Raw genomic sequence first — 13,656 nt, forward strand, 5'->3', positions numbered from 1 at the left:
TGGAGTCTTGGGTTGTCTCACCATGAGGCACAAAGTGTGAAGCCCTTAGATCATCGCCTTCCACATCTGCCAGGAATCAGGAGTACATTGGCTACTTGGATTCAGGGCCAGTGCGCTAATGGAGTGTCACAGTGTTTCCTCATAAATCTTTCCTTCTTGTGTCACCTGGTCTAGACTTGTAGTTGAACAAAATAAAAATAAAAATATTTGAAATCCAAACCACCTCTGAACACAAGCATTTCAGATAATGCTAAAGGACAACGGTGTGTGATAAGGTACAGCCACAGAAGCCATCATTCTACTTTGACAGCCTCATGTGAGAAAGTCCAGAGTTTATTTCATTGATATGGGACTGGTAGTTGTTCAGCTTCTGCCTAGACAATGATTCCTGTGTTTGAAATTCCTCACATTTCCCAACATCACCCTGCTGTTCCCCAAAACTGGCCTACATAAAGCACTTGTTCCCCTATAGGTCATACACAGACTGTTTTCCCAGCAATCCACCTTCCTTCTCAATGTGCCACTTAGACTTTTCCCCCTTCCTTCCTAGCATTCATGTGCCTGATACAAACAAGGATAATGTATCAAGCCTTTCTGAGTTGTCTAAGCACAATTCTGGACTGGGTCAGAAGGAAGAAACATTTAGGAGGCAATATTGGGGCACTAAGAATTGGTGCTTGGAAAACAGATGTGCCAGTGCTTGCCTGAGATATTACTTGATAGGTATTACAGCATTGGGACATGCCAGTGCTTGCCTCAGCTATTAGAAGTCTTGCTTGAAGCAACAGTATTAGGACATACCAATCCCACAGAGTCCATTTGAAGGCCAGATTACCAGAAATGGGAGGGTGTTGATTAAGGACTCCAGGATGCTGCTATGGCAGGCCTTTGGGGCATTCACTCGGCAGAACAAGCAGAGACCCCTTCCAAAAAACACAGCAAGGCCCACTTACTACTTTTTGGAGTACAGAGCCATGGAACTGGAGTATTGGATAGAACAACAAGAGAAATCCATAGCTAAGGCACCCAATTTCCACTTCAAAACACCCATTGGCAGAGAGACTACCACCTTCCCTGGAAGTTTCTTTCATGATCCTAAGCCAAGGGTGTGGTCCATAGAGCTCCCCCCAAGCCCCAGATATTTTTTTAAAAACCCTCTCCTTCACCATGATGGCAGAGGGGAAAAGCTGAACAAGGGTCCCACCAGGTGTCACCCCTCTTCTGGGGTGTCATCCAAATGATCCAATGTGGGCCATCACCCCCGCACATCCTAGTAATACCACTACTTTAGGAGGCTCTGATTTCATTTTCTCCAACATAGCTTTCTGAACCAATGTATTTGGCACACATTGCCATCAAAGCCAAAAAGCAATAACGATTAGACGTCAGAAATAACTTACATTTGTTGCTTGTTGTTTTGGATTTTGGAATATTTGGGATTTTCAGATAAAGGATACATATGTGTACTGTGTGTGTTCAAGTTGTTTCCAACTTGCAGCAACCCTAAGACAGTGAACTTATCTTGGGGTTTTCTTGGCAAGATTTGTTCAGGGGAGGTTTGTTATTGCCATCTTCTGAGGCTGAGAGCATGTGACTTGCACCAGTGGTTTCATGGCTGAGATGGGAATTGAACCCTGGTCTCCAGAGTCACTGTCCAACACTCAAACCACTACACCATAAAGGATACTCAGACCATATTTCTAAATTACTCTTCTGGCAGATGGCTTCTGGGGTGATACACAACAGCATGAAGAAAATTGATTGTGCTAATAGAAATAGAATATAATAAAGATACTGGTAATGCCAAAAAGAAATAAGAGACAGGGGGGTGACCTATGAGTGAAGATATCATCTGCTCATTGCCCCTTTAGCCATGATGGCAAGCCCTTTGGGTGTTTCACTGAGGGGGAGCAAAGTATAAGAGGGCAAAATCGCCACTAGAAAAAAACCAGAAATGACTGTTTTGATTTGTTTGGAAACAAAATTGGGGTGGAAAGAGTTTGAGTAGGAAGGTCGAGGAAGAGCACAGGACTGGAGAACAAAACAAATTTAAAAAATAATGCTGGGGCCCCAGGATTAATAGGCCTTGGTCTATAGGATGTTGCTCTTGTTCAATCTTCAACTTATGGCAACCCAGTGCATGAGAGACCAGTCACCCTGTCACCAACAGCCCTGCTTAGGTCTTGCAGACTCAGGACAGCCATAGCTTCCTTGACTGAATCTATCCATCTGCAATGTGGTCTTCCTCTTTTCCTACAGCCTTCTACCTTCCCAAGCATAACTGTCTTTTCTAGTAAGTCATGCCTTCTCATATGTTCAAAGTATGAGTCTCAACATCATGGATTTGATAAAGTAGGACCTGGCCCACAAAAAGCTGATGCCACAACTTGTATTTAATATTGCAGGTTTCACTCTTGATCGCCATTTCGATCTGCTCAGCATCTGAGCTACAGAGACCTCCCAGAGCCCAGGGAGATCCAGGATCTGTTCAGCAAAGACTCAGCTGAAGAGGCTGTGCTGCTCCCTTTTGGTAATACCTTGCCATTACCAAATACCTTGCTATTATCAAATACCAAATGCCAAGGTAATATCTTGCTCTACCAAAAACAGTTTGATATACAATCTATTATTGTGTGTGTGGTGTGTGTGTATAGACATGCAAGTGTAGATGTGTGCTTTGTCATGCTCTCCAAATTGATTTTCCTCCATGGCCACATGCAGTGCTCATCACTCTGAAATTATTGTATGAAGTTATAGCAACTGCCTGTAAGGATACAAGTAACAACAAGACGAAAATTTGGAGTAACTGAATAAAGGGCTTACTACAAAAAAAAGAAAGAAAGAAAGAAAGAAAAGAAACATTATGTTCAGTGGCAGAATTCAAATAACAATGGAGAGAAGAAACAATCTTGAGTGATGTGGAAAGAAAAGTACGCTATAAAATAGGCAGGGGTCCAGCCACTAGAGAACTGGACTGGGTTACAGGTAACTCCACATGTATACAGTGTCATACCAGAGGTGGCAGGGGTGACTTGCCTGGAGGGATAAGGAATTGCCAAAGAAAGTATAACTATTGCACATAGCAAGTCAAAGGAAGAAGAGCATTCTGTTTTAAGGACATTTTTTGTGAATGTTTGAACCAAAACACTCAGGATTGTGTGAACTGTTCATTACAGATTATGGATGAGCTACACATTTTGCATTGTTTGTTCTTAAAAGGAGCTGTTTCTTGCCTATGCATGTCTAGAGAAAAGGCTGCAATGGGGGAACTAAAGGATGGCTGTGATTACATCAGTTGCACTGAGTCCCATATGGTAGATGGAATATGTCTAGTGCAGCGTGCAAGATTGGGTCATTTGCATTTGGGTGCATGCTAATCTTAATGGATATGTAGTTACCAATTATTGTATTTTTAAATGTCTCCTGTATGGTGCTTTTCCTCAGTTGGGATCTCAACAGGCCAGCCAGTATATGTGTACTATATAGTTTAATTGCATTAGGTAGCTGTAAGATGATTAAGGCACTTGGTTATTCTAGAGGTCTCAAGACTCTGGAGTTGAGGTATTTCAGGAACAGACTGAAGACAGCAGCAGAGACTGATGCCTGTGTTATCAAAATTGAGCATATACCATTGAACTGCCTCAGGGCAGTCCAGTTACTAGTCCCTGCTCTGGTGGAAGATTATCTTGTGGGACATGGACATGCCTCCGTTTTTTCTGAATCATTTAATCTAATATCTAATTCCCAGCAATGCAAATAGTATTCTTTCATGATGATAAAAACAATTTACTGAGATTAGGGTGCAGTTCTTCTAGCTCGAAAGGCCATTTGTAATGTTAGGTTAGTGTGCAAACACACTTACACACCACTATCAATCCTCTTTCCTCCACAGCAATTCTCTGGATCTTCTAATTTAATTGATTCAACTAGCCAGGAAAGAGAAATATATCTCATACTTCTCTCATATTTGGGGTGGCAAGCATGAAATTCAGGTTTTTGTTTCCCATGCAATTCACAATTATCTCTGATTTAGTCAATCCTTATGAATCTAGTTAGTAAGTTGTTTTGCCAGAGAAGAAGGACCATTTTAAGATGAGACTGGTAGATGGTGGACCAATGGCTTCTTCCCATTGGTCAGTACAGCCCGTGTTGAAAAGGGGCCTGCTGGCAAGTCCCATCCATGCATCATCAACTACTTCCATCTCCATATGTCACCACAGGGCAGGAGTAGAAAAAACATTTTTTAAAAAAACCAAGCAAAAGCTCCTAGATTTTTTGGGTTTAAACTGTTTTTCCTCTTTCAACCAGGGTTTTTTTCTTGTTTTATTTTTACATTAATGTGTAGGACTACACCAATATAGGACTCATTCAGAAAATTAAGTTGCAAAATGCAGTTCAGGTGTTATGGCCACTAGTTTAAATAATAATTGTTAGCAAGTTGTTTTGGTTGAGCTTATGTTAACTGAAAGATTTGTTTCTGAACTGCATTTCTTGCACTATAAAATAAAGAGATTAAAAAGGAACAACTGACACCGATACTGGTCTAGCAATGAACAAATGCCAATAAACTGTAAAAGTTAAAATCTTAAAATTCAGACAGTAGAATTCAAAGATATAGCCATGTTAGTCTGTAGAATCAGTATGTAGAGAGATCTTGTAGCACTTTTGAGACTAAGTGAAAGAAAGAAGTTGGCAGCACGAGCTTTCGTAGACTTCAGTCTACTTCCTCAGATGCATCCGAGGAAAGCTCATGCTGCCAACTTCCTTCCTTCAGTAAGTCTCAAAGGTGCTACAAGATCTCTCTACATTAAATTCAAACAGTCATTGTTGTTCCAGTAAGAGGGTTGGGGAAATAATAATATGAATAATCAGTTTTAAAAACCATGAATGTTTTGGGATTTTTTAATTCTTTGGTTTTAACCAAGGTTAAAACCAGCCAACTCTGCCACTGGGGCCGCAAGGAAAATTAGTAAGTGCCATCCCTTACAATGGAAGTAGTCCAGTCCCTTGATCACAGTTTGTGTTCTCAGCCAACAGTTCACTTATCGGGAAAATGCCAAATAATTTTTAATCACAATTACAATAAATACCTCCTTTGCATAAAAACTCCATTAGAAATTTTCCACAACTGTTATAAAAATTTTCTCCAAATTGCCAAATGCTCTGATTTAACAGAGATAACCAGTATAAAAAAAGATTTTGTAGAATTTAATTTGTAAAATAAAATTTAAAGGAAATATCTAGAAGTAATTCCAGTCAAAAATTAATCACAGGCTTTGGACAAGCTTTTAGAAAGATAAGCAATCCTGAACTCAATACAATAATTTTAGGGGGGAAATACAGTCGGCCCTTCTTATACACGGATTCAGGCATACATGGTTTGAAAATGTTTTTAAAAAGTATAAATTTCAAGTATCAAACCTTGATTTTCCATTTTTTATAAGGGACACAATTTTTCTATGCCATTATATTTAATGGGACTTGAGCATCCATGGATTTTGTTATCCACGGGCGATCTTGGAACCAAACCCCAGCGTATAACAAGGGTCCACTGTACTCTCTTAGCCTGACAATGCTCATTGCAATCTACATAATACTCCTGCTTTAGTCTTATGTCTTTAATATACATGATACTCCTGCTTTTTGTCTGAAACATCCAGTGACACATATTCATTTAATATTACCACCTTCATAGCACCTATAATTGCTGCTTGACATTGCCCATTTAATAGTATTTTGGATAAGAGTTCCAAACAGAGGTAAAGATGAGGATCTTCATATTTTACAAACTACACTGAACACTGAGAAAGGAACTTCAGCCTTTTTATTTAACCCCATCCCCTGATTTATAGAGAACTGTACTATAGCTTATATTAGCAAATAGATTCCCAACAAATTTCAACTCCCTTTCAGTCATCTGCCTTACCCCATAGCACACACCTCCACTGCAGGGACTGGTTCATAGGCCTTTAAGATGGCGCAACTCAAGGCACCAAAGGGAGGACCAAAGGAGTCAACTCTTGCCATATCCCCACAAGGGAATTATTTAATGCTGATCATTGCTCAGCACTGTACACCTCTCTAAAGCGGGGCTCTTCACAGCAGAAACATCAGTACATTTAGATCCACTATATATCCATAAGATGTGCTAAGCACAACATGAGAATTTTTATTTCCCATAGGATTGATGGTAGACCTAAGTCTGCTGAACTTGTCAAAATATAGCTGCCAAAGGCTAGACCAGAATGGGGAACAAGTCCTGGATTCCAGTGAAGCATCACTACTGCTGGATATTGAAGATCTTGCTCAACAGGGAACTGTTTGACTGAGATTTCTGCTGTATCTCAGCAGCACGGGCCAGCTGCTGCTTCAGACGTTTCTTCCCTTTACTGGTCTGGATTTCATCTTCAGTACGCCGCTGGACAAAGCCCCAGCTCTTTTCCTCTTGCACTCCCTGACTGCCCTTCGCTGTGAAGTGTTTGCTCTTCTCCACATTCTGCAGGTAGAAATTAGTCTCACGCTTGGCTTGGGAAACTTCAGCACGCATTCGCTGCTGCCGTACCTGCCGTTCATATGCAAGCCGCTCGCTCAGGTGAGTCCACTTGAAGCGGTGCAAATACTGAAATCAAAAGACAAGGAACCATCTTAATGCTTCATGGAGCCTCAACACATTTATTTATTATCTAAAACACCACCTGGTGCCCATTTTTAGTATAAGAAAATCTGAAATTCGTGTAACCAAGGAGTGGCCAACTTCTTTATTCTCAGCAGCCACTTTGTCCTCCACACATTAATCTAGGGACCAAAGGAATCTTATCCCTGCACTATAGCTAGTTAAAACTATAGTAGTTGGCAGTAAAGTCTTTACAAAAAGGGTGGGAAGCCCTTGGCCTAACAATCAGCAAGCAAGGAGACCACATCTCTGCCAAGAATGAGCTTTCACTCTCTCAAATAGCTACTAGATGGAAAAGAAAAGAGAAAAAAATAGTAGACCACTACTGTACTACTGGCTTTACTCCCACCCATTACTGGCTTGTAGTTCAACAGACCATCCCAAAGGGAAATCATCTTGTCTAAGGGAATTCAGATACATATGGATTTCCAGATATGAAGTATATGTAATTGGATGTGAGCTGCTAAGAACAGGAACAGAGCTGAGAAATCAATGTGCTTCCCAGAAGAAGCCCATCCGACAACAGTCCATTGGTCTTACAAAATATAGTCAGTTTAACCATATTTGTTTGTTTGAACGTACACACACAGAGCCTCACTGTTTCCTTCCTTAGAAGAGATATAATGAGCAAAATATCTGATTACAACTTCAATAAATGTTGCTACTGTGTAATTACATGTGCTACTTTATGATTATTCAGTTACTTTAAGGGCCAGCATTTTGATTACCAGATGCCACATAAAGTTATGTTAAACCAATGCAGGGCCAGGGGCCATTTCCTCTCTGGATATATTCCAACCCACCCCAATTGCAGCAAGCATCATCAAACAATTATATCCTCTCAGTCTCTACAAATGGTAGAAGCACAGCACCATACCAGAATATAGCTTATTTCATTAGATGATGGAAATGAGGGGCTGGAGGCTTATTTACCAGAATAGCCCCAACACACACACATACCTTCAGTGGAGTCCCTAGGGTTGGTGTCACCCAGTGCAGTAACTCGTGGTGTCACCCTCCCCACCCCATTGACCTCCTCCTCCCATTTCACACCATACAAAATCCTGAGTAATACTTTATTGCACTAATGTTATTCATAAATCGTAGTTCCCTTGTACTGTTGAATGAAATGCTAATAATTGTGACATAAAGCAACTAACAAAATAGAAACCATACCTTCAAATTACAATGTCATCTGCACAACTTCAATGTATTTACATATACATAGTGAAGATTTGGTTAAAATATGATATTTTAAAATAAAATTTAAAAAGAATAAACTTTTTTTATCTAAAATTTTTTTTAAAATTTTTTTTAAATTTGAATTAAAAAAAATTCTGGGCTCTCTCTTTTCTCCTTCCGCTGAGGCTGACCTCACCCCCACCATCTCTTAAAGCATTTTAAAGGGAAGCAGATAAATGTCACAGCCCATTTCTGCCAAGATGCAGGTCTCTGAGGAGCAGTGGTGTCACCCCCTTTTAGGGTGTCACCTGGTGCAGTCCACACACCCCTAGTGACGCCACTGCGTACCTTCATATTCCAGAGATCATAGTGGAATTTGCTCTTCCTGCGGACCCCCATCGGAGTATTGTGCAAACTGGCAGCAACCAACTTGGCCACACGCTTATCTCGGAATTCCACCCAGCCTTCTGTGAAATTCTTGGCATTGCTTCCAGCTTTCTTCTTTTTCTTTCGTATAAATCGTTCTGATGGACGGAGAGAAAGAAAGAGAGAGAGAGAGAGAGAGAGATGGGTCAAAAACTGTACATTCCTGGATTAGGTCTTAGTTCAAATCTCAAGCCAAACTTCAAAATATGTTGGTTTACGGATGTGTCATTGTAAATAAGCAGGCATGTCTTTGATATAGTAAATGGAAGACGGCACTTTTCCTGTTACGATATCACAAAGCAGTTCAAAATTAAAACAAGTCCAAGAACTTAATAAAATAACACACTCAACAAGAAATGTAATTTTGTTTCTGAGGAGATACTAATTGCGTAACGCTTCAACCTGAGTGTTATCAATAACAAAACTTACCGCAGAGCGATTTCCACTTGGATCTCCTCACTCTTCATCCACCTTGCCTTAGAGATGCCAGTTCAAAAAAGAGATTGCACCCAACACGGTTTTTGTTTTTCACCATGACTTTCATCACACCTGGCCCTACTTAGCACCTGCACACATGTAGTATATTGTGTATTTTCCTTCCCTGGCATGCACACACACACACCTGCCTACTCTTCCCCAGCTCACCTTCAGGCTGCAGGAAAATGCGCCCCACTTCACCATAGACGCTTAGCAGGTTCCGGACATGCCTTGGCCGGAAGCGGGGAGGGATGTGACCCAGGTAAATAATGCCAGGCACAACCTTTTTGGTGTCAGCTTGGCTGGAAAGATCCAGCTGAGCATCATCACTTCCTGCTTCCTTGTCCTCCAAGGCAACATTTTGGGTGCCATCTTGATCACAAGGTTCCTGACACATCTCATCTTCCTCCTCCTTGCTCTCGTCCATAGGCCCTTCCCTCTCCTCTTCACTGTCCTCTGCCAAGTCTTCAGCCGTGGGAGCCAGCCGATGCTGCTCTAGACCTGTGTCAGCCATGCTGTGATTGACCGTACTGCTAATACCTCTTGCCCAGTTGGGAGGCTGCTTTCTTCCTGTAAAGAAACTGAACAAGAGAAACCATGAAAAAGAGGGCTCAGGCACAATGAGGGAAGCAATGGCACCCGCCATCAACACTGTTTATCCACCCGCATCCTGAACATACAGAAGGCAAAAGCAATGGCCACAGAGGACCCAGACAATGAAGGAACAGAAGTAGTAAAAGAGTTCCAATACTTAGGGGGAAAGAGTTAAAGCGGTGCCAAACCGGGTTATCTCTCCAGTGTGGACGCAGCCTCTAACTGCATCGGCTCCATCTGACGGAATCCTGGGATTTGTAGTCTGCTGAGGCACCAGAGCGGGTTATTATTATCGCAGTGCAGATCCAGCCACAGAGTCGAGCACCTTAGAACTCGCCTACCTCCACGCCGAACGGAAAGGAAACCTTTTGCGACAGCCAGGAGCCTCACTTACGGCTCCTGTCGCAAAAGGAAGAGCGACCCTTCCATAGATTAAGTGAAAAGTTAAGAGTGATACTAGGCCCCGTCGACAGATATTCCTCAGAAACACTCTCTGAAGGAGGTTTACGTGCACCTCTTTGGCCTTAATTTACTTGGCCTCAATAGTACAATTATTCCCTTTGACTACAGCATATTTTTTGGTCTCGTAGTATATAAAGACGGTGAAAATCTCTCTGAGGTGGGTTAAAAGCAGTAGCGAAGTCCGGAAGTGCCTCTTTAGGTTCGCGGAGGATGTCACTCTTCATTGTTATAATTCTATGGTCGCCTTGTTTTCTATTGGCTGAGGAGGAAGGATGAGGCGGAGCTTCTCCTTAATGAAGCAGAAGAGGGGCGTGGCTTCGGCAAGAGGCGGGAAAGCCAACCGCCAATCGCGAGCTGGTCTGTTCTGAGAGGGCACGAGGGCTAAACGGCCCGCAACGGTTCCCCTCAGCTTTCTCAAGGCGCATGCGCCAATTCCCGACCTTAATTTCTACCTGTTCTTCGAACGTTCACAAAAAGCAAGAGGAGGAGCGCGCCACAGGCTTATAGCGCTGCTCTTCCGCTTTTACTGCCCTGGCAGCCTCCCGTTGCATTATGGGGCTTGTAGTTCATTGAGACCTAAAACCTCTCTGGCTGCTCAGAATTATAAATGGCCCTCCTTAAAGTGCAAATCCCAGAATGCAACATGAGGCAGCCAGAGTATTAAAAGTGGAATAGCAGCACTATAAGAGCGTAGTGTGATAACCTGAATAATGAACAAGTCCACTAATAAATCATGCACCTCAGGGTGCATCCACACTGCAGGAAAAATCCGTTTCGACCCCACTTTAACTGCCATGTCTCAATGCTATGGGATCCTGGGAATTGTAGTTTGTTGTGGGGCCCAGAGCGGAGCTGCTATTAATGTAGCTTTGTATGTAAATATTAAACATAGAGTTGGGGAGAATCAAATGTATTTATTTCATTTCAAAATGTAAATCTATATTTCAGTCAGTTTCGAAGTGGACTTCTTCAGCAGAGATGTAGCTTTTACAAACTCAGGCCCAAAACGTGCAACTTTAACACCAACAAACATTTTAAGACTAACAAAAATATGCCCAAATGGCAAGAAGTAAAATAAGGACAGTAGGGCCCTGGCTGGAAATAGTGGCAGAGAGACAGAGGAAATGTCCCTTGGAAAACAGTGTGAGGAATTTATAGGAAGAAGAGAAACATAGGAAGGAATTCAAAATTTCATTTATGGACTAATTAAAACAGGGATTGGGAGACTATGGCCTGTTCCAGACTGCCAAAATAAAGCTGCTTTGGGTCTCTTTGGAGGTATGCTGTTTAAATGATGTGTGCACCCTAAGAATCCGGAAGCTGCACCAAAGCTGGACTCCAGTGCTTAGGAATGGAGTCTGGCTTTGGTGTGACCTCCAGACTCTTAGGACCCATGCATCATTTAAATAGCATACCTCCAAAGAGACCCGAAGCAGCTTTATTTTGGCAGTCTGGAACAGGCCTATGGCTCTTTAGTTTTACATTAGAAATCCCATCATCCCTGTCCAGAATAAACAGTGGTAAAACATTGCGGGAGGTGTAGTTCAGTGTTCAAACCATATGAAAGGCTAATTGTTTTCCAATAGGTAATTGAATGTAAACTGTATACTGACTGATTAGTTCATTGATTAATGACTTATACACATTAAACCTTACTGAACTCAGTGGGGCTTGCTTCCAAGTAGACAGAAGCTCTCAAAAGGCACACTGCAAGATAACTGCTATTGTGCATTGAAAAATCAATTCAATCGCTAAAGGTGCTTGTGGATCCAAAGTATCCATCTATATCCTTCTTGTTGTGTCTCTGCATGACATAGTACACTAGCCATGTCTCCTTTCAATCATCATCATCATCATTATTATTATGTTTATTATGTTTATTTATATAGCGCCATAGGCTTTACATCCTTTACAATCATCCTCGGCTGGAATGGTAAATTCTGCTGGGATCTTGGGATCACCCCATGTAATGATGCCACGAATAATGACCCATTCTCAGTGTCCTCTTTGTATCTTTCCTGAATGCTCCATCAATGCTCTTCCTGACTCGCCTTCCTCTATTCAACGGAGATAACGAAAGATATTGGCCAAAATATTCCATTAGAACAACTGGGGGGAAAGAAGTAAATACACATCAAATTATGCAATAAAAGAAAATATGATCAAGATGCAATTTAGATGGTATTTAACACCTTATATAAGGGCCAAAATGAATAACAAAGGTAAAAATACCTGTTGGAAATGTGCGAAAGAGTTGGGAACTTCGTATCCATGCTGGTGGAGCTGTAAAGTAGCTCAGGAATATTGGACTAATATGCATATCGAAATAATGGAAATCCTAAAAATAAATCTGATAAAAGATCCAAAGGTATACCTACTAAATATAATTGACGACGAACAACTTAAAAGAAGATATGATAAATTGCTATTTTATATGGTGTGCACAGCCAGATTGTTATATGCCTCTAAATGGAAAAGTAACGAAATTCCCCCTGTTGACACTTGGCTGTTGAAATTGTATGAATATATGGAAATTGATAAACTGACTTTCCTTATTAGGAAAAAAAAATATCAATGACAGACTTTTACAAGACATGGGAACCCTTAATAGTTTTTATGAAAGAATCAAAAGGAAATTATACTACTATAATTTTTGAATGAAACATAAATTAAAGTGGTTATAGTCTATATGGGCAATGAGTACAAACATAACCGTGAGAGAATATGTAATTTACAAATAGAAAAACATGAGAGAAATGATAACTGGTAACTACTTTTAACACCAAGAAATAATCCAGTTTGAGATGGCTTTAACTGCCTGGCTCAATGTTAGGGAGTTCGGGGAACTGTAGTTTTGTGAGACATTTAGCTTTCCCTATCAGAGAGCTCTGGTGCCACAATAAACTACAATTCCCAGTGCAACTGCCCTTGCACTGAGCCAGGGCAGTTAAAGCCGTCTCAAACTGGATTATTTCTGCAGTGTGTTTTGGACCAATGACTTAATCAGGGTGGCCATGGGCCCGAATTTTCAGGACCTAAACAGAGCAGTGGAGGGCAAGAGATCTTGGAGATGCCTCATCTACAGGATCTCCATGAGTTGTGGTTGACTCAGGGGCAGTGAACAACCAATAGGTTGTCAAGTTGACTTTGACTCATGAGGAATCCATAAATAAGAGGCCTCCAGGATCTCCAGTTATAAACTGCTCTGCTCAAGTCTTGCAAACTCAGGGCTGTGGCTTGATTGATTGAATCAATCTACCTGTAGCTTGGTCTCCCTCTTTTTCTACTGCCTTCCATTTTACCAAGCATTATCATCTCTCCCAATGAGTCACATCATCCCACAATTATGTCAAAAATATGTCAGCCTCAGTTTAGTCATCTTGGGTTCTAGGGAGAGTTCAAATCTGATTTACTGTTAGACGCATTCACTTGTCTTTTTAGCAATCCACAGTTATCTGTAGAACTCTCCTCCGACAACAGATTTCAAATACGTTGATTTTGTTCCTGACACCTTTCTTCACTGTCTGGCTTTCACAAGCACACACAGAAACATGTTGAAACCATACATAGAACTATTTTTCATAAGTGTTTCTCTAAATCCCATCAGTGTTCTTATCTTGGACCAGTTGTATATTGGTTTGCAAGACTTTTGCTTTCTTCTGGTGAAATTGGTGCATTTCTTTCAATGTACATTATTAGTTGTTAACCATTTTCAGGTCAATCCAAACTCATGGTGACCGTGTGAATGAGACATTTCCAAGACCCCCTGTCCTCCATTGCTTTGTTTAGGTCCTGTAAATTCATACCCATAACCTCCTTAATAGAGTCCATCCATCTAGCGT

At 41.2% G+C, this 13,656-nt stretch overlaps 1 protein-coding gene across 5 annotated transcripts; it reads right to left on the reverse strand.

The window, feature by feature from the left end:
* Positions 1 to 5,195: 5,195 nt before the first annotated feature.
* On the reverse strand, positions 5,196 to 9,738 carry ABT1 (activator of basal transcription 1). 5 transcript variants are annotated; one of them, XM_042455303.1, is made up of 4 exons: positions 9,541 to 9,737; positions 8,927 to 9,328; positions 8,204 to 8,379; positions 5,196 to 6,619 (listed from the first exon to the last, which is right to left on the reverse strand). In XM_042455303.1, exons 2-4 carry the CDS (start codon positions 9,270 to 9,272, stop codon positions 6,281 to 6,283), a joined length of 861 nt encoding a protein of 286 aa, XP_042311237.1. In that variant the 5' UTR covers positions 9,273 to 9,328; positions 9,541 to 9,737; the 3' UTR covers positions 5,196 to 6,280. The 5 variants fall into 5 exon arrangements, with proteins under 5 accessions (XP_042311237.1, XP_042311238.1, XP_042311234.1 ...); XM_042455304.1 differs by having other exon boundaries at positions 9,510 to 9,737; XM_042455300.1 differs by having other exon boundaries at positions 8,927 to 9,339; positions 9,541 to 9,736.
* Between the last annotated feature and the right edge of the window lie 3,918 nt (positions 9,739 to 13,656).

This window comes from Sceloporus undulatus, chromosome 2 (genome assembly GCF_019175285.1).
Source record: "Sceloporus undulatus isolate JIND9_A2432 ecotype Alabama chromosome 2, SceUnd_v1.1, whole genome shotgun sequence".
NCBI lineage: Eukaryota > Metazoa > Chordata > Lepidosauria > Squamata > Phrynosomatidae > Sceloporus > Sceloporus undulatus.

Bases quoted from the DNA above. Each gene is read 5' to 3' on its own strand.
- ABT1 (XM_042455299.1), bottom strand. From the start codon at position 9,404: ATGGCGGGTGCCATTGCTTCCCTCATTGTGCCTGAGCCCTCTTTTTCA. The intron at 8,380-8,926 runs GTGAGCTGGGGA...TCCGTCCATCAG, and splicing joins CATTTTCCTGCAGCCTGAAG to AACGATTTATACGAAAGAAA. The intron at 6,620-8,203 runs GTACGCAGTGGC...TTTTGATTTCAG, and splicing joins ATGATCTCTGGAATATGAAG to TATTTGCACCGCTTCAAGTG.